At 39.0% G+C, this 20,955-nt stretch overlaps 1 protein-coding gene across 1 annotated transcript; it reads left to right on the top strand.

Moving 5' to 3' along the window:
• Window positions 1–823: 823 nt before the first annotated feature.
• Window positions 824–20,137, top strand: LOC308394236 (uncharacterized protein). Its single transcript, XM_080878479.1, has 3 exons — window positions 824–896; window positions 14,595–14,853; window positions 17,033–20,137. The coding sequence occupies exons 2-3, from the start codon at window positions 14,598–14,600 to the stop codon at window positions 18,982–18,984; spliced, it is 2,208 nt and encodes a 735-aa protein (XP_080734605.1). The 5' UTR covers window positions 824–896; window positions 14,595–14,597; the 3' UTR covers window positions 18,985–20,137.
• Window positions 20,138–20,955: the final 818 nt, after the last annotated feature.

Genomic DNA, 20,955 nt, shown 5'->3' with positions numbered 1-20,955 from the left:
TGAGTACAAAAGTAAGATGGTGACCACTGAGGATGAGAAGTATTCAGGCTTGCACACGCAACTTTTTCACAGTTACGATGCAAAATCATTCACCGTGTCATTATTTAGCTGTACTTATATGTATAAATGTCCTGAAATACACGTCAGGAGCACATAAGCATGGTATTTGCAGTAACTTAAGGCTTGTTACCACTCTCATTGTGAGCAAAGAATGCTAGTAGCTAGCATTTAGGTCAAATTTGTGATGTACCGCTGCTCAGTTATGAGTAGGAGTTTTATACTAATAGATCTGTTTGATTATTACTTTTATTTTAAATAAGAAAACACAATTCCAATGTTAAGTAGCTTCATATCCTCTCTTATGTTGTCTCAAAAGTCCTTAAAAAGTAGAAATGTGAACAATTTGACCAGTTTCTAAATAGTCCTTTGTGGTAAGGTTGTTTTATCAACTACTGTGTGTGCACTTTGGTTGCCACAAAAACCTCCCCACTTAGCTAGAGCCTAACCTCAGCTAGCATTGGCTAACCAGAGTAAGACCCTGCCCTTAAATCTTTCTCCATGCAAAGAATGCACTGAGAGGTCCAAGTCAAACGAGAATCTTCCTCCTCGTGCAGCTGATTGGGTTTCTTCTTTCCCCTCACTTTGTTTCTGTGTATAATAACCTCTTAATGCTGCAAACATGGAGTTCAAGTAGTGGTTTCTCTCTCACACAGATCCTGTTTTCTTCCCCCCGTCTCTCCTCGTGCACAGATCCAGCTCCTCTGTGCTCTCAGCCTGTGCAGCTCCACCCACCTGTAGATAAAAGCCAAACCCTCACCAGTGCTGCTGTTCAGCGTCTGTCACAAACTCCTTAAAAGCTCAGTGATACCACAGCAGCAGCAGCAGCACACACAAAGGTAAGTGATGCATCATCAAGTCTTATAGTTAAATGTGTTCATTTTGATTTGGTTTTGCTTTGGCATGGTCGTCTGATTGCAAGGCAGAGATTGGATCATTTTCCTTTTTTGCCTTTTGGGATTGCACATGCAAAGGAACATGGAAACTGAGAAGCAAGTAAATGTATCATAAGACATCCTACTTCACAGCTGTGAAGAATGGGCTGAGATGTCTCCGCAGATCACATCTGACATTTTTCCCAATGCAGAGAAAGAGGGAGAAAGAAAAGAAAATCCAAAAGAGACACCTGGGAAGAATAACCTGGGCTTAAGCTTGTTAAAATAAATGCACAGTGCAGCGTCTCGGCAGGATTTAGCACCAGTTAGTGGAATGCCTTGACATTTTAGAAAGTTTAGGTGCATGTTTTTCAGGACAAGAAAAACATGCACTTTTTCCTCCTGTGTTTATGGATAAGAAGATTTAGGTGTTAAGAGCTTTTGAGCAGTAATCTGTCCCGCATAAATAAGAGGAAACAGGATTTAAGAAAAAAGTCTCCTCAGCAGAACACTGGTGCTGCGGGCTGGAGACAGAAATTTTTATGCTTCATTAAATTTTCTTTTAGAAAACCTCTTCTGCTTCTTCGTTGTCTTCTTCTTCACTGTCATGCAGAAGTGAAGGTTTTCAGAGTTTCATACTGCAAGCCAGACTTTAAAATAAATTTTCTGATGTGGTGGTTCAAAATGACACGATGCAAAGCGATCAGACTTATTGTATCTTTATCCTCTCAGCATAGTTTAAGGACATTAAATCTCAATGTGCACCTGTCCGTAAAGCGTAAAGAAATCATGTGTCCATGTTATGATCATGTTAAATATGTCAAAGATGAAGTTGTTTGGGTTCATTCAAAAAATTTTACACTGCAAAAGTGGCATTAAAGCAGATTAATTTGGTGCCAGCAGAGCCGCACATGTAATGAGCTATACAGACTTGTGTGATGACTGAGGCGATAAGTTTTGTAAGTGGGAGATGTGAAATATCTTTTTTTTCTCTAAATTCATGTACCATTCTTTAAAAGCAGCACCTGTATCTAGGGTTATATATTTATATTAATAAACTACAACTGTTAATATGGGTTTTGGTAATTTAATAAGCTGTGGATATAAAGAGGTCCAGACAGCTCACATCAAGATAAGATGATCAACCATTTTTCCTTAGCAATAACATGTCTGGACCTAACAGACATCCAAGAAGCTTGCATGTGTTTTTCATTGTTTTTCTAGGACTGCATTTGTTATGTTGTCAGAAGAGGAAATTTGTAATAAAGTTCAACTCAATCTGCAGATCAGTTTTAAGTTACTTAAAAAGTTTGGATTTTGAGAATGAGACTGTTTGAAGCCTCGCAAATGTGGTCAGTTTGGTTTTTTTTGGGAGGGTTAGTGTTTGCGTCCAAGGGCCAGGATGTCGCTGTATCTGCTCAAGTGAGCACTTGAGTTTTTTGGCCCCAGAAAAGCTTCGCCATTTAAAACTGTTACAACATGCTGCCAAATAGTAAAGAAAATGTATTTTGGTGGCTTTTTGATGAAGAGTCGCAACTCTATGCTAAATGCTAAATCTGAAGCAGCTATTAGCGTAGTTTGGAAAAAAGACTGAAAACATATATTTAAAAAACCCTTTATATGTGTCTGTAAGCAACAATGTGTATGCAATGTGACAAAGTTCCTTTAAAAATTGCTGTAGTAAGATTTTAAAATATGGAGATTTTTTTTTTTTTAATCTTTGAACATAACCAAGCTAGCTGCCCCCTCTTGTCTTTGTACTAAGCTAATGCTCTTGCTAGCTTTCATATTTACTTTACTCTCAGTGTTTGCATCAAACTTTCATCAAAAATCACAATATTTCCCAAAATGGTGAAATATTTCTGTAACCATTTCTTACAGTGAACAGAAATCAAACTATTTATCAGCTATTTGGCTGTATTTTAGGTCAAATTATTCCACTATTTAAGGGATACTTCATCTTGTTTGCTAGGAGTATCTGTGAGCATGCTGTGATTTCACATATTTATTACTCTGTTAATGTCTCTTGACAGCTCTCCTCTCCGAGTCTGACTCCTTTGCAGTTCTCACCTACCAAACAGGAAGTGTTTATGCAGCTCTGAGGGAATGTGCCTCTTGATCCCACAGCTGCAGCCTCTGTGATTTCAGGCCATGTGTCCAAATGGTCTCGTGCTACTGTGCAGAGTACTGCAGCCATAGAAATGTCTCAAATGATGAAATCAGGTTCACTTTATGGCAATCTTACAGTGTTAATCAAATACAGATACTGTTAATGGTTCCACATTAGCTGCTGTCCTGACACGCTTTACTTTCTTTCAAAGCCACAGGTGGTAGCTCTGTTTCAAAACACCACTTTGTAGTTCCAGCTTTAAATTTTGCAGATTTATTACAAAGTGACTCTTATCTAAACTCCTAAGTAGAAGGAGTCCTAGTTCTTATAATCCCTCATAAATAGTGTGCTGCGAAAACATCTGGAAGTAGGAAAAGGGAGGAACATATTTTTTCCCTGAGTGGCATATTTTATGGTGTGACTGTATAACACATTAAGCTTCCCTTGGCTGTTGTCATGTCACCAGTACAGGCGATGTATGCATGTCACATCAAGCCGTAAATGCTCCCCAGCCCACTTTATGATTGCAGTAAAATTGATATGAGTGCATTCAATGATTGATCAACTGTAGAGGTAGAGGAAACCATCAAAATGAAATTGCTGGTGATAAAACCCAAATACAACCCTTCTCAAAGCAACATATAATCACCACCCAGTCATTTTTAAATATTAGACTGCTCCCAACCTCCAAACTACAGCAATTACTACTCCTCTGGAAGGGATCATATACCGAATCGTGCTCGTGATTTTAATATCCTCAGTACTATATTGCAAAACCATTCATCTTAACATGTTGGAAACCTTCAGTGGTTTTTGACGTCAGTTTGAGGACAGAACTTGGCATGTTTGGGTCTTTACCAGCACATTTTCAGAGGTGTATTTAAGTAGAAACACCAATAAAACATAGTAAAAGTTATGAATTTACATTATGAAGGCTTGACAGAAATTAGAGTCTGATGTTCTTGCCATAAGCATGACTTGAACATTAACAAGCATGTGAAAAAGAGTTTTTACAGTTCTCTATGCAGTAAACTTACTGCTCTTGTAGGAATTACAAAGGTAAGTATCTCAAAAATTGTTTGCTGGTCTGGAGCATTCCGTTTTTGTCAACTCAAAGACAGTCTTCTCAGCAAATTCATCCTAAGGTCAGACCACACAACTCTTAAAGAAACTACAACAAACACAAGAAATACAGACTCTACAGGCCTCAGTTAGCATGTTAAATGTTAAAGTTCATGATAACACGATTAGAAAAAAATTAAACAAGTGTGAATTGTTTAGTAGGGTTTCCAGGAGAAAGTGTCTTCTCTCTAAAAAAAACACTTCTGGTGTTGTAAACCTAATGGATGGAGATGTTTGGCATAATCCCTAATGCACAAAAGCAAACAAAGCATATCAACACGAACACTTAATATCAAACGCATCACAGTGGTGGCCAAGTGATGATTTGGGTTCGTTTTGCAGCCACAGGAATTCGGCACCTTGCAGTCATTAAGACGACCATGAACTTCTCTGTATGGACTTAAATGTGAGACCATCTGTCTTTGGACAGCTAAAGCTTAGTCCAAATTCAGGCATAAAAAAGGGCAATGATCCCAAGCACAGCAGCAAAATTATAACAGAATGGCTGATAAAAAAAAAAAACAATTAAGGTGTCACAATGGGTCAGTCAAAGTGCAGGCATGCTGTGGTAGGACCTTAAGAGAGCTGTGCCTACATGAATGCTTCCAAATCTCAATATCCTGAACAAACTTTGTAAAAAAAAAGAGGGGTCTAGAATTGGCCCACAATGATGTGACAGACTGTTTAAGTCAAAAAGAAAACTGTTACTTTATTACTTTATTTATTTAGTTAGTTATTGCAACTAAAGGTGCTACAAGCTATAAAATCAGTGTGCAAGTAACCTTTTGCTTTTGTAGCCGTTTGATCCATTTTTTTAAGAGTCAGGCCTCTCCATGCTTTTACAAAAAAGAACAAAATGCATCCAAAGGGTTAAAATAATATATATGTCACGTCTATATTATTTTTAAGATTTTTATTGTTGAGTTGGGGGTTTTTTTTTGTGAAATGTTATATTTGACCTCATTTGCTTTCCACAGTATTTAAATGAAAACATGTGTGAGGGGAAATCACCATTTGGTGCTATCAACTTTCCAACCACCTGTTTCGCGCATGTTTAAAATTTGCATTTTAAAAACAAAGCGAGTGGAAAAACTCCAGTTTTTTTTTTCCAAATATGCACTACATCTGGATGGAAAGTTTACTGTGGACATCTGAAATGTGACAGCTGAACTTCTGTTCTTCTACACTGGACGATATTTCCCAGTGAAATAGTAAGTAGAAAAGCACAAACATTAGCGCTTGAGTAAATATAGTATCTGATTGGGAATTGGAAAAACAGAGGCAACACAGGGTGTGCTGTTCCCTGATTTGCTCATAACTGGAAATCTATTTATGCAGCTGCAGAATTCTCCAGTGGAGTCTGTGGTTTTAGCACAGTATTACTGATCAGATCTGATTATTAGCCAAACATTGTTATTACTTTTAAAAATATTCTTTCACGGGTCCATTTTTAGCACCAGCTAAATACGAGGGAGACCAAGAAAGATTGCGGCAGAGACCGCACAAAGTTCAAGGGAAAAGTCTAAATCTGATGCAAGCATTTCTTTGTTGCTGTACCTATAAATCTTCCCTATTTAAATCAAATTCGATAAGATCCAAACATAAACGTTCTCATCCTTTCTTCTCATTGAATTTCTTTTTCTTTAAACATGGAAACAACCTAAAGTGTCTCTTCGGTCTGGGTTGCTATTAGTTGCTGTCCACTGACATCAGATACTCTGTTTTGACAGAACTCAAAAGCTAATAGGAAAATAATTCTCCTCCCACTCCAGTTTTTGCCCTGAAATGAAAATTGTGGGCAGGCACTCTGTGACTTGTGGTTCCTACAACTGCAGGAGAGGGAAAAATATGTCAGTGAGATGGGTGATGAGGTCGGGTGGACTGCGTGGGTGTATGTGCAAGGCTTTTCAAAGGATAGAGTGAGCGGTGAGCAATTAAAAATGCATCCAGGTGCTACATCCATGCATTGTGGGATTTGAGGCTGTGTGTAGATGTGACATCAATGGCAAAAGCTGAAAGATATATATATAAGAAAGCAAAGTTAGCAAAGATGGAGAGATAGGAAGCTGAGCTGGGGAAGCGTTCACACCCATTTTTCTTCATTTTTTAACTCACTGCTTAGGGGGGAAAGTTAATATTCTCACTATGAAGATGAGCAGGAAGAGGGAGAAATGATCAAAAAGTTACATGATGATTGAGCTGAGATGAATCAGCTGCTTAGAGTGAAAACAAAAGAGAAAAGCAGCACAGGCTTGGAGAATAACAAGGAGGAAAATGGGGATGATGATGATGCACAAAACTTAGTATAAATTATGATAAACAACAAAAATAAATCTTATTATTAAAAAGCAGCCTTTGCCAGGATATCTTTTTCCCCCACTGGACTAATGGCCTGCATTTGTATAGCGCTTTTCTAGTCCCTAAGGACCCCAAAGCGCTTCACACTACATTCAGTCATTCACCCATTCACACACTGGTGATGGTAAGCTACATTGTAGCCACAGCTGCCCTGGGGCGCACTGACAGAGGCGAGGCTGCCGGACACTGGCGCCACCGGGCCCTCTGACCACCACCAGTAGGCAAACACGGGGTTAGTATCTTGCCCAAGGATATTTGGCATGCCGCCAGGAGGCAGCCTGGGATCAAACCACCAACCTTCAGATTAGTGGCTGACCTGCTCTGCCACCTGAGCTACAGCCAGTATCCACCCAGCCTGTGAAAAAGGCAAGTAAACAAAATAGACTGTATTGATGAACTGAAAATCTGAGTAGTAATGTAGTTTGGCACCCTCTATTGAGCCACTTGCCTCACTACAGGTCCTGTCTGATAGATATCATTATTAGTAGAGCTGTTTTGACTTTATTTTCCTATCATGGTTCTGGATACAGTGAGTTAGTTGTTTTTGGCTTCAGGTGTGTGTTGTTGTCCTTGTCTGCAGAAACTCCAAGCATACCCACAGTGTGAGTACTCCAGACTGAGACTGTAGCGGTGGTGTGTTTTTCTTATAAAGGTTAGCATCAGCTCACATAAATTCATGCAGTGGGTCACACGTATACTCAGGTACATTCCCCAGATGTCGTCTTGGCGCTCGTGTTCCTGTCAGCTGATTGTTGCATTCCTTTGTGTTTGTGTGTAGGAGCTGAAAAGCGTTTCCACATTACACTGACAGAATTGTTACACACATTATTGTATGAGAATATTGTGTCTTACGAGGTCAGATGGGTTTGTTTTGACCGTCCAAAAGCGATGTTCATATTTTAGTGTGTTTTGACTCAGTCTATTTAAAAAAAAAAAAAAAAAGGTCAGTTGAAGAGAACAACATCTGTATTGTTCTTGGGTCTGCTGGAGCTCAGGTAGTGAAATCCCCATGGCAGGGTTGTTGAAATGAAATAAAGCATGATGCTGAAGCCTGAATCATGAGCCAGATCATTTCATGCTTTCTTTATGTTAACTTCAATTCAATTCAATTTTATTTATATAGCACCAAATCACAATAACAGTAGCCTGCCTCAAAGTGTTTTACATTGCATTGTAAAGACCCTACAATAATAGAGTCATACCCTAACAATTAGATGACTCCTTTGAGCAAGCACCTGGTGACAGTGGGAAGGAAAAATTCCCTTTTAACAGGAAGAAACCCCAGACAGAGCCAGTCTCGGGGAGGGGCAGCCATTTGCCGTGACCAGTTGGGGATGAAAAGAGGAAGACAGGACAAAAGACACATTCAACAATCCTAAATTCACTTTGACCTAGTCAAAGTTTCTATGGTGACCTGTCCAGATAAAAAGAGAGGAACCTTTGTGACACTAAGAGCTTCTTAACCCATCAGTATTACTGCATAGTACTTTCTTTACTTATGTTTAGTCATGCTCTTGGAAATGATGCACAGTGAAGTTTGGCATTGTTTTGCTGAAGATAGCAATGTCTTCCTAGAAATGTAAAAATATGTCTGGACTAATTTTCTCACGTGACATCATGTGCACAATGCTTGAACGTTGTCCACCATATTGGACTATTGCTATTAGTGTACTCCCCAAATGGTTGGGGAGTACCAGATGGTTGCCAGATGGTTGCAGACCAGTCTCTAGGCTTAATGGTCTCTAGGTCTCTAGGTGTAATGGGGCCTTGTTCACTTCATCCACTTGATCCTACATTGTGACCATGATTGCCATGCATCCAAAATGTTGGATAAGTTAACACCACACTGTCAGAGGATGTCTGGAAAACCTCAGTACATATTCCATTCATTTGCTTCTGCTTATCCTTTTCAGGGTCACGGGGGGCGCTGGAGCCTATCCCAGCTGTCATGGGGCGAGAGGCGGGGTACACCCTGGACAAGTCGCCAGTCTGTCGCAGGGCTCAGTACATATTGTTTAGCTTTAATAGAGCTTAACACTTTATTTATAAATGTATAAATATTTGAAGTATCATGGTTGTACAAGGCATTCACAAGGTACTGATATCTGAACATGGACAGAAAAAAGCTCTGCCTAGTTGTTACCGCTTCACATTACTGTACTCCTCAACCATTTTAGGCTCGAGAGAAAAATTCCAATGGTTCCTGAAAGATGACAATTATTTTTTTAATCTTACAGCCAAAATGACAATATGTCCATTATGCCAGTATAAATCCTGCTCAGTTAGCTTCTGGATATTGTTTTGAAATTGTTTTAGAATTCTGAAGTTTTTCTCTTGCATTTGGATTTGTTCACTAACAATGGTCTCAGCCATTCAGCATTAATTTGTAGCCTTGACACTTGCACACAAAGGCTTCTCTGTCAATGATCAGTATGTATCATTGGTGTTGAAATTTCAAAAGTTTGCTTTATATCCTGCAGCACAGTTAGTTTCCCACTCTTATTGGAAAAGAAGGACCCTCTGTTTAAAGTACAAAAGCCAAGCCCGACCACAGGCAATTAAGACTGGCACCCGTGTCTATAAGCAATGACATGCCTCTGTTCCTCACCGTTTGTTTATCAAGCAATAGATTCCCCACATCTGGAATAAGTCAGGAGAGGAACCCAGAGGAGAAATGGAAATGTGATTATTTCCAAAGCCAATCTAGAGGTGATAAAAGACTGGTGGCTCATCACCAGGCAAAGCCAGCTGCGGTTGTATGTATTGGCAAAGAGGCTCAGAGGAACCAGGAACCACAGTGGGCCGAGTAGTCTTTGTTGCATGAGATTGTCATCGAGTGCCGGGTGTGGAGGTGTCTGAAGAGATTTCATCAAAGCTGAGGTCATGCACAAGGTGAAAGTTTAAATCATAGAAGGGATTCTAAGTGGATTCTATTTGGTTGTTGTTGCAGAGAGGAAATATTTATTGTCAAGCTATTCGTTCAGGGACACAGCAAGACCATATTGTGTTAAAAAAAGATGTTTGAGAGTAGTTGTTTTTCATCTGCAGCTTTTGTCAGGTTCACTGTGAAACATAATTGTGAATGCATAATGGTCATGCCTAGTTTCCTGACTAGACTAAACTCTGTCCAATAATTTTGTCAGAAACAATGATTGTGTCGTGAAAGTGTCATTATTAGAGCGTGTGCTTTTACTTTAAGCACCTCATAACTACATGCTTCTTGATAAAGAATTGCAAACCTTTCGTTGTGCCGGGAGAAGCTGTTCCTCTTAAATCTTAAAACGAAGGTGGAAAGCAAATACATGAGAATTTTACTGCAGCCGTTGTGATGGGAAAAGTGTAATAACCCAGAACAAAATGATTCAGGTTTCTTTATTTGTTGTGTTATAATGTTTGCCACGCAAGGTACTCAAGTATCAAAGCTAAACACATAGTGCAATGTCATTAGAATTCAATACTTATTGCAATTTAGTCTGTGGTCTAGACGCTCCAATTGCTTTCCCATTAAACCGTCTGTAAACCAAAAAATGACTGATGATATCGACCGTCTGTAAATAAAGGCTAGCTGTATAATTAAGGGCAGCTACCCTGACAGCGTGACACAATAAGTTAATAAGCTTCAATAAACTCTTCAACTGTATCACAGCACCACAACACTGGTGTAGAGTGGACCGTGCTTGCGTTTTGATTCGGATGTTTGTGTGCACTTGCCTGTATTGAATGTCAGTTGTGTTCATTTCCATAATTTGTTATACTATACTTGCCACTTGGAAAAGCCATTTTTAATCTCAATAATACCTTTTATCTGGATAAATAAATTATATATATTGTATAAAAGATCTGCCACAACATGTCCTACCAAATATTGTCTGTTGCCACCTCTTCAAAATTTGGCTAGACATGTGTATACTTTATACAAAACAGTCGTAGTGTGTATACAGATGTGCCTAAAAAGTGGCCGGCCAGTGACAGGTGTACTTACTGATATGGTCTGCTAAGTGTACCCAATAGTGTTTAGCCACAGGTGTACCCAATGGGGAGAATAGGAAGGAATTTTTATGATGTTTTTGCAACAAATTGTTAATTAACTGTTTGAAAACGGTAAAACCTAAACTAAAACTGCATAGAATCAGTCGCCTCACAGCTAATTTTTGCTCACTATGACAAATGGTGTGGGGAGGCAATGCCAAGGAAGAAAAATAATAATAAAGAACTTAGCCGAGCATAACATGTACTTGGGTTGTTTGCTTTGCAGCAAACCAACCCGTTAAAACTGGGTATGTTTTTGTATGCTTTATGTCTCTGAGCCATGAAGAGTGGCATATCCTTGGAGGTCCTCTTTGTTATTTCCTTGCCAAACATGTGTTCCTTTTTTGTCTGCAGAGCGAATTCCCAACGTGTGAAACCATGTTCTGCTTAGAAGCTCAATATTTGAGGATCAGTCTCCTGCTGGCTTTATAGCTGAAAAAGATTAAACAAGTGATTTTGCTCCAAGATTGAATGTTTGGAGATGCACGAAAAGCAAAAGATTGTCTCGCCTAAAATGTGACATTAAAACGCTGACATGACTGAAATTCAGTCAGTTGGCAAATCGTTTTTTATTGAAGCGGTCTGTTCTTTTTTTCTCTGGAAGAAATTCATTAAAAATGTAAAACAGCAGCTGAAACTCTGGAATTTTAATGACTATTTAAATTAAATGTTCCAACAGTGAGTTTTCAAATATTTTGTGCCTAAGGGTGGATTTATGGAACCATTGCATAGGTCTTTGAGTACACAGAGGAAAGGACTATGGGTATGCAACCAACACAGAACTGTTTGTGTGCAGTCCTCCAAAAACAGCCCAGTAGTGCACTGGTAGAAACATTTGCTCACGACAAGGAAGATGCATGAACAAATATAAAAAGGCATGCATAATGGCTGCAGTGGTCCCACTTTCACTGTATTTAACACTTTGTTCCACATTATGACCTACGTCTCTTTCCTCCATGAACCAGCTGCACAAATGTAACGGGTGCTTCCCCATGTTTTGTGGTTTCTCTAATTGGGGTGATATCTCTGTAACTTGTCATAAACCTTACCCATAGATTTCCATGTATTTACGTATATCTTTGCCCAAGTTAGCTTTAGCCAAACAACAGAGCATTTGGGTAACAAATATATGAAATAATGAGTGAACTGATCCTCCACAAACAGGGGAGGCAAACAAACCTAAACAGACATTTTCATCCCAAATGTTTTGCTAGTTCTGACAGTTAGTTACAGTCAGTGATATTAAAGGCCATGTTCTTCTTTGAAAAACAAAAAGGTGATACAGAATTCATTACAATTTGTCATTCAGTTATGATCATATCAGTTCTGAAGCAAAAGTTCACTTCAGGAGTGGTTGTGAATCAGTGTTGCAGTGCTTAAGTGTGATCTTTTTTATTCTTAATGTTGTTGTTTTTTTAATTAACTTTCAGTTAACTGTGAGTTTTATGGCATTTAGGTTTTTCTCTGAACATTTCATTGTTGGTATTGTGCTTCAAACTATAACAGCTCTCATAAGAACAGACTCCACAGCTTCAAGCAGTCTGACCTATTTGACCGGACTAGAGTTTCACTCTTTCCTTTCAAAATTAATCTCTAGTCTATATGTGCTGTTTAATCACATATTTAAACTGGTTTTCTTGAAGCATTTAGATCCAAGACATCATAAATTACCAAATTCTGATAAGAATCAAACCCAGCTTCAGTAAGCTTTAGCTTTAGTACTTCCAGGCTACACTTGAGGTGTTCATTCATAGAGCTTTTCACTGTTTACTCTCACTGTTATCCTTCAAAAACTCAGTGAACGCCTGAACTTAGAACCTCCAAATTTCTCCAAACTGACAGTTAAGCTTTTGACTGTCCAAACTGACAAGCAGTCCTCAAACAGTAACTCCCCCTTTTAAAGTTTTTTAATTAGCCTTTTACTTTACTTTATTTTTTTATTTATATAGCACATTTAATAACAACAAAATGTTGACCAAAGTGCTGTACAAAGATAAAAATTACACAGTAACAAATGACATCAAAGATAAAAGATAAGAATGATCTCACCTTGGATAAGAGCCTCAATTTTAAAAAGGACCGCTGTACAACAGAGTTCATTTGTTTCTTAAAGGTAAACTTATTATCCAGTATAACCCCCAAATTTTTTGCATGCGGTTTAGCAAAAGGTACTAAACTGCGCAGGTCAAGATCTGGGGTACTGGAATTACAGCTTGGTCACTTTTTTTTCCTTGTTAAGATTAAGAACATTTACGCCATTCAAGTCTTGACTTTATCGGGACACTGAAATGACAGAAACGAGACCTTAGAAATAGGTCTAAAATTTGCAAGGACAGAGGAATCAAGATTAGGTTTTTTGAGGTTTTTTAGACTTTTAGGCACCAAACTGCAAAAGGTGCTGTGTTATGTGTGTTGGTATTTTGTAAGCACAGTAGTTTGAATGTTGAATGCACAATGTCAAAATCGTCTGAAGCACATCCAAGACTCTTTCTGTCTTTGAGTGCTTTTTAGTAGTTTTTTCAATTACTGGAGATCGACACTCACACAGACTCGAACTTGAACTCTAAAGACTTTACTGAAGACTTTTTACATGCTAAGCTATTATGTTGCCTCTTGGCTTATCTCAGGATCAAACTTATAACCTTGAAATATGTAGATATTGTTCAATAACATTATGAGGCTTTTAGAAAATGGTGGAGAGAAGATTCTGAAAGCTTCTGCTGGTAGTTTTCTCTAGCAGTTAATTATTTGATATTGAAATATGTATATAGTTAGATGAGAAGTGCAGTCACTTCACTGTAAGTGGGTCCTGGGTTTATGTCCACTAGTCAGCTGGGGCCTCTCTGTGTAGAGCTTGCCTGTTCCCCCTGTTCCTGTGTGGGTTCCCTCCCACAGTACAAAGATTCCAAACTGGCTGTAAGTGTGCATATCTGAATGGGTGTCCACATCTCAATGTTAACCATGCAGTAGATGGCAACCTGTGCAATAGCTACTGCAACATATTCAAATCAACCCTAACATCTCTAACATGCTGATTTTGCAGAGAAACTAGACACATAAGTATTTCCATTCTAAAAATAATCCCCTGGAAACATCCAGCCAACACAACTTAGCTTTCTTTTTAGAATAATTGCTCTAAAAAATGTAAGCAAGCCTTCAGTTATTGCAGCTTTCCAAAATGTTTGATCTCTTTGGTTCGGTTTCAGGACACACAAACACTGCAGCTGAGGAAAACATGCATTCACCCATCAGTGTTTATTTTCACACAGTGCTTTTGGCAGTGCTTAGCTGATCTCCTTAGCGCAGACATGTTTAAAGAATTAAAGATTATGTTCAAAACTGGCCACATCCCCTGTGGGGCCTCTTAATTATAATATGTATGTGTGAATCACTTCAAGGATGTGGGAGGCTTTTACACAGTGTTTCTGAAAAGATATCTAAGCTAGGTCACATATGTGCAGTGGAGGGTTTGGGTGATTTCTTTGGTTTGACAAGTGAATTTTGTAAGCTCTTGAAACCTGGCATTTGAATTCATCTATGTACCAGTATGGTTTAAGAGCATGGCCATAAACCATTAATAGGCTTAATTATTATTATTTTCTTCTCTAAATAATTAAATGCTGTTTGCACAGCATTTATCCCATTGATGAGTAGCACAAGACACCCTAAATGACCAAACTCTATTCACATTAATTAAGTAAATTACCTAGAAGTAAATAATACATTCATTATACAAATATATGTATCAATGTCAACCAATAAAGCTGTTTACTTGTGATACAAATTGTGAAGTTTATTTGCTTTTACAAAACAGCATTTTCTGTATTTTATGGGAAGATGTGTAGTGGTTTTGGAAATTAATTGATATTCATCTAAAGAATCAAGATACCTTCAAGATACCCTCAAGGATACCGCTAACGAGATATATAGATATGATATGAAGATAGATACGAAGATTTTTCATGTGTGTAGATGCTTTCATTTAATTTCACTGAAATCTTTATATCTGTCTTATAGTTCCACTTTTTGTTTCTCAATTGCAGAAAATGGTGGCTGTATCCCTCCATTCTTTCTATCTTCTCATCACAGTGTTACAGCTATGTTTACTATACCTTGCTCATGGTGGGGTGTATTATGGACATAAACAGCCACCCCAACAGCCCCAGCCATTGCCACAATATGATGCATATCCACAGCAACAGTTTCTGGAGAATGAGATGCCAATACTTCCTCAGTATGGACAAGAGTTTCCTCAACCGCCATTGCACATGGGTAAAGAGAGACCACTGACAGATGGCAAAGGTGAGTTCAATATGTTTGTGAAAAATTACTTTTAGCTCCTGCATCTTTTCTAATACCATAATTAATAAACTAACAACCTGCTGTAAAACAGATCAAATACGTCAATGGGTCCTTTTTACATATTTATCTATATATTCTTTTGGGTTTTTTTGCCTGTCCCGTTTGGCTCTTTTGCCATCAGAATTATTGTCTAAAGGCAAAGAAAGATGCCCAACGGATTTACTTTACCAAATCGACCAACCCAGCCTTGCCGTATTGGTCTATTTGATTCGCCTTTTATTGTTTATTTTATTTTAACCTGCTAAATAAAGGACAGACTTGACTGGGGAAAAGAAAGGGGAGAAAGAAAGAGGGAAAGAAAAACAGAGGGGAAGAGGAATGGTGATAAAGGGCAAAAAAACAAAAACCAACAAAATAAGCAGACAAAAAATACATATATCAATCACCTGGATCACCTGTTGAGAAAGAAAAAAGAGAAAACAAGCAGAAAAAAAGAGCAATATAATAAACAACATCATTACGATGATCTATGGGAATATAACAGTAAATACTAAATATTAAAAATTATTGTGCAGCACGTAAGATCGACATCGACATATTTATCTGTATATTCCAACATATGACATGAACTAAATTCTTAGCTTTTTTGCATTGACTAACTAACACCTTTTTACTAAAAACTGCCTTCAAATTCCATTATAAATACAGGGGAGATGGCGTAAAACTGACAAGATATTAACTTAAGTGCACTGCTACAATAAATTAATTATTTACATGGAGCGCTCCCTGGTTTTGAATTTTCTTTCTTTCTTTTTTTTTTCTTGGTTTTCTTTCCTCCTGTGCTTTTGCGACTTACTTTACAATAGATTCATTATGTCTGTTTTCATTATTTCAACAGCACTGTAAATAATTATTTTAGTTCATTATTAGTTCATTTATTTATAATCAAATGACCTAATAAGGGGTCATCCATTTTCAGATGCAGTGAGTAGTAACTGTATTAAAATCTTTTTAGTTAACATCGATCACTAACTACTGATAACCAGTGTTGGGGAGTAACGGAATATGTATCGCCGTTACGTATTTAAAATACAAAATATGAGTAACTGTATTACGTTACAGTTACTGTTTAAAAAGGTGGTATTCAGAATACAGTTACTTTGTTGAAATAAAGGGATTACACGGCGTTCTTTTCCTGTTTCATATGTTAGGCTATCCCCTCTCTATTTTTGGTAATTCCACACCAGTGGAAACCCAAACAAAACACACATTAAGAGGCTCAAATGCCTGTGTCTCAATCTCGCGTCTCATAATGACATGAAGAAATATTTTTAAAAATGATTTGATATGAAGGCAATAGGCCAGAGTATTAAAGGCATAGCCCTAAAGAATGTAGCCTCATGGGCAGTGTAGTCTGTGCTGCAGGGAGAATGGACTGCCATACCCGTTATGTGTCTGTGAGCGAGGGAGGGAGAAAAAGGTGAGTGGAAAAGTACGAGTTGTCACAGAGCAGAAAAGCAGAAACTGCATGTAAATATAATAATAACAACTGCAGCCAAAAAGAGTGCCTGACGAGCTCAGTTGTAAGTACGTTATTAAGACTCCACTGTACACTGTGTTCGTGTTTTCCTCCGAAACAATAAGTTCCATTGGAGCAGCCTTTCAACGCCTCTCTGTCTCTCGCTAGCAAAGCTGACCCAGACAACAAAGTAAAGCTAGTTTTCGGCTACGAGCCCGACACGGAACCCGACATATTAGCCACAGGTCCCTTTACTATGGTTCAGAGCCACGGACCTGTTTTATATACGCACCGAATAGTTTTCTATACGAGATGACTGCAAAAAGTGCAGCCGTACCAAATGTCCACCCTACTGTTACTCATTTTATATTAAGATTTAAAAATCTAGTTGCTATTGGTATGGCGAGTAACCATAATAGTAATAGTAATGTCGCAAAAAGCAATAGGACATTCATGTAGTTGTAAAAAAGCATGATAATATATTAAGTAATCCAAAGTATTCAGAATACGTTACTCTCATTGAGTAACGTAACGGAATATGTTACAAAATACATTTTGGGGCATGTATTCTGTAATCTTCCCAACACTGCTGATAACTGATCATGTCAGATCATTATTTAGTGGGTCAACACTTACCTCTTTTAGTATTTTCCTTGACAGGACAAACCTTTCCCAGAGGAGCTAAAGGTCCACGCCCTCCTGTTCCAGGGGTAAAAGGTCTCCCAAAGGGACTGCAAGGAATTCAAGGTACCCCAGGGCCAACAGGACCACCAGGACCACAAGGCCCTCCTGGGCTTCCAGGACAGGGATTGCCAGGTTTACCAGGAAAGCCAGGCCCTCCTGGTCCTTCTGGCTACCCAGGAGTTGGAAAACCTGGTATGCCAGGATTGCCAGGAAAACCTGGAGGACCTGGATTACCAGGATCAAAAGGTGATCTTGGTCCTAATGGTGATGTAGGCATAACTGGACCTCCTGGGCCTCCAGGACTTCCAGGTCCCTCAGGACTCCCTGGGATTCCAAAAGCAGGAGATCAGGGACTTCCAGGACAGCGAGGTCCTCTAGGGGAGCCTGGCCAAAAAGGTCTGCCTGGGCTTCCTGGTCCTCCAGGCCCCAAAGGAGACAAAGGACTTGGTATACCTGGTTTTCCAGGCTTGAAAGGCCCTGGTGGGCCACCAGGTCCACCTGGACAGGTGGGCATTGCTGGCATTGGTAAACCTGGTATGAATGGTCTTCCTGGACATCCAGGAATACCAGGAAAGCCTGGTTCTCCTGGAGAACCAGGACTGGCAGGGGCACCTGGTGAAAGAGGCCAACCAGGCGTACCAGGTGTACCAGGAATTGGAAAACCAGGAAAAGATGGTTTCAGTGGGCACCCGGGGGTATCTGGAGGGAAGGGGGAACCAGGTCTCCCTGGTTTACCAGGGAACCCAGGCTTGCCAGGTTATGGTAAACCAGGGTTTCCAGGACCTAAGGGTCATAAGGGACATGCTGGTCTTCCTGGAGCACCAGGTCCAAAAGGTGATAAAGGTCACCCAGGTCTCACAGGTGTCATTGGTCCCACTGGTTCAAGTGGAATACCTGGCCCACCAGGTCCAATAGGCCTTCCTGGTAGTCTTGGCTTCCAAGGATTAAAAGGAGATGATGGTGTCATAGGACCAAGAGGAAATCCAGGAATAAAGGGTCAGACAGGTCCTCCAGGGATTCCCGGACAGCCTGGTAGATCAGGAGAGGGTGGGCAACCAGGACCAAGAGGCTTACAAGGGTCCACTGGCCCAAAAGGAGAAGCTGGTGTTAGGGGTTTACCTGGTGCCCCTGGTGCTGCAGGATTAACAGGAACAAGAGGAGAAGGAGGACAGGCTGGAGAGAAAGGCCCCCAGGGACCACAAGGTATTCCAGGGCTTGCAGGACCAGGGGGCCCAATTGGACCCCCTGGGCTTCCTGGACGAAAAGGCGATGCAGGCTTAACAGGTAAACCTGGCTATCCTGGTGAGGGAGCCCCAGGACCCACAGGTCTTGTTGGTCCACAAGGTAACCCCGGTCCCAGTGGTCCTCCTGGATTTCCAGGGCAACCGGGACAACCTGGACCCCCTGGACCTCCTGGACAACCTGCTACATTTCCTGACCTTGGACAGATCCTTCCTATGACTGGCCCATACAGTGGCCAAAAACAAGGTTACAAGAACCCAAATGGAGGTGAGATTGGTGGAAATGGCCCTGAGCTGCCTGCATTCACAGCTAAACTCACAAATCCATTCCCCCCTGTGGGTTCCCCTGTCATCTTTGACAAACTCTTGCACAATGGCAATCAGGACTACAGTCCTCAGAATGGTGTTTTTACCTGTAGCATACCAGGGATCTACTACTTTTCTTACAACGTACACTGCAAAGGAAGTAATGTGTGGGTGGCACTGATGAAGAATAATGAGCCAGTTATGTACACTTATGATGAGTATAAAAAGGGATTGCTAGATCAGGCTTCAGGGAGTGCTGTACTCCCATTAAGAAAAGGAGACACTGTGCATATACAGCTACCATCGGAGCAGGCAGCAGGACTTTATGCTGGTCAGTATGTCCACTCCACGTTTTCTGGATACCTACTGTACATTATGTAATAAAATATAAAAAAAGGTGAGAATAATAGCACAGATCTGACCATAATGTAAATAAAACTACTTAAGTCACAAGGTACAATGTAGGTCAAGTTAAACGGGTTACATCGAGAATTGGGAAGATCTTCTTTAGTTCTTACTGTAGTTATTATTATTATTATTATTATTATTATTATTATTATTATTATTATTATTATTATTATTATTATTATTATAACAACACTGTATGTACCACAACTCTATTTACTTACAAAGAAATATCAGAAAGGGAAGTTATAAAACCATGGCCAAAATTTGTATATAAATGTTATGATAAATCACTTGGCTTTTAGCCATTCCATTGTCTTAATTACACATATATTATTATATTCATCTACAGAGAGTATATCATGGATTCTGATAACTCCTCATACAGTGCAGATTTACAGTATATCTTCTTTTTATTCACTTGACAGGACAGCAGTTTCTGTTCTACAATTATAAACCGCATACTGGGCATGTAAGAACCTATCACTTTATTTTTCTTAGTTATAAATTACAGTTGGGTTATGTATTAGGGTTCATCATGTAATTATTAAATTATTGTTAGACTTTTTTTGTTTTTTGTATTGTTGAGCTTTTTAATATGAAAAGATATTCATATGCATTTTACCACACTTATTCACTTAACAATAACATAACCATTGGCTATTTTATTAAATTTCACACCAGTCCACACAGTCCAAAACAGAACAGCAAAAAAATATACATGTTTGTTTTGTCCACAGTAGTTTGAATTTTCCCTTTGATGTCCTTAGTTTTTTGTTGTTTTTTTGTAATAAATATAAACTGAAAGGTGTGAGTTTGTCAGTATTCTCTGTAATTTATTTGTCTGACTACTGATTACTTGGATTTGTCTTGTGTGTTGAACACTAAATAGAGAATTCATTCCAAAATGCAGGACACATAAAATAGCAGTACCCATTCATATGACTGTGCCACTTTTTTTCTTTGGTTGTTTGGGTGGTTTTTTTTTTTGTTTGTTTGTTTGTTTTTTCCAAACTGAGGATAAGCCATTTTGGTATGACATTCTTTAAAAGTACTTTTCCTAATATTCCTTTATTTTCAGACAAAAACTGTGCTGTAAATACGTAAATTTTGATCTTTGTTGTTTTTTCTTGGCAATATGATGGTTTAATAAAAAATTAAAAAAAAATTAAAAAATAAATAAAATTTCGTCTTGACCTAATTTTTAAGATGATGTTTGTGCTTTGCAAAGCAAAAACATTGTGCTTTATAGATTCCTACACCAATAACAATCAACAAGAATGAAAAACATGTAGCCAAGACCTTAATCAACACAGCAAAATTGAACTGGACCATGTCTGGACTTGATTCTTTGTGGTATAGATTCAACAAAGTGCTGGAAACATTCCTCAGAGATTTTGGACCATATTGACATGGCAGCATCACACAATTGCCGCAGATATGTGAACTGCACATCCAAAATGTTAATCTCAAAATGTTCTGCCACATCTCGAAGATGCTCTACTGGATTGAGATCTGATGACTACTGTGAACTTATTAACATGCTCAAGAAACCAGTTTAAAGATGATCTGAGCTTTGTGAAATTGCACATTATTCTGCTGTAAGCCCCCATCAGAAGATAGGTCATAAGGGGTCATGTGGGATGGACTGGACATGGTCAACAATAATACTCAGGCAAGCTGTGACATTTAAACAATCCAAATATCACAGCAGAAATCAGACCAGGCAATTTTCTATTGTCTAATTTTCACTGAGAAGAGCGGCACCTGGTGAGGTCGTCTGCTGCCGCAGCTTATCTGTAGGCCAACATTTGGCATCTTGTGCATTCAGAGTGGTTGTCTGAGTTACTGTTGCCCTCCTATTAGCTCAGTGCAGTCTGACCATTCTCCTCTGATCTCCACAATTTTTCATTTGTGGAAAAATCCCAGTAAATCATCAGTTTCTGA

Source organism: Rhamphochromis sp. 'chilingali' (genome assembly GCF_963969265.1).
Source record: "Rhamphochromis sp. 'chilingali' genome assembly, chromosome: 3".
In the NCBI taxonomy this organism is placed as follows: domain Eukaryota; kingdom Metazoa; phylum Chordata; class Actinopteri; order Cichliformes; family Cichlidae; genus Rhamphochromis; species Rhamphochromis sp. 'chilingali'.
This window is presented reverse-complemented; position numbering and strand designations above follow the sequence as displayed.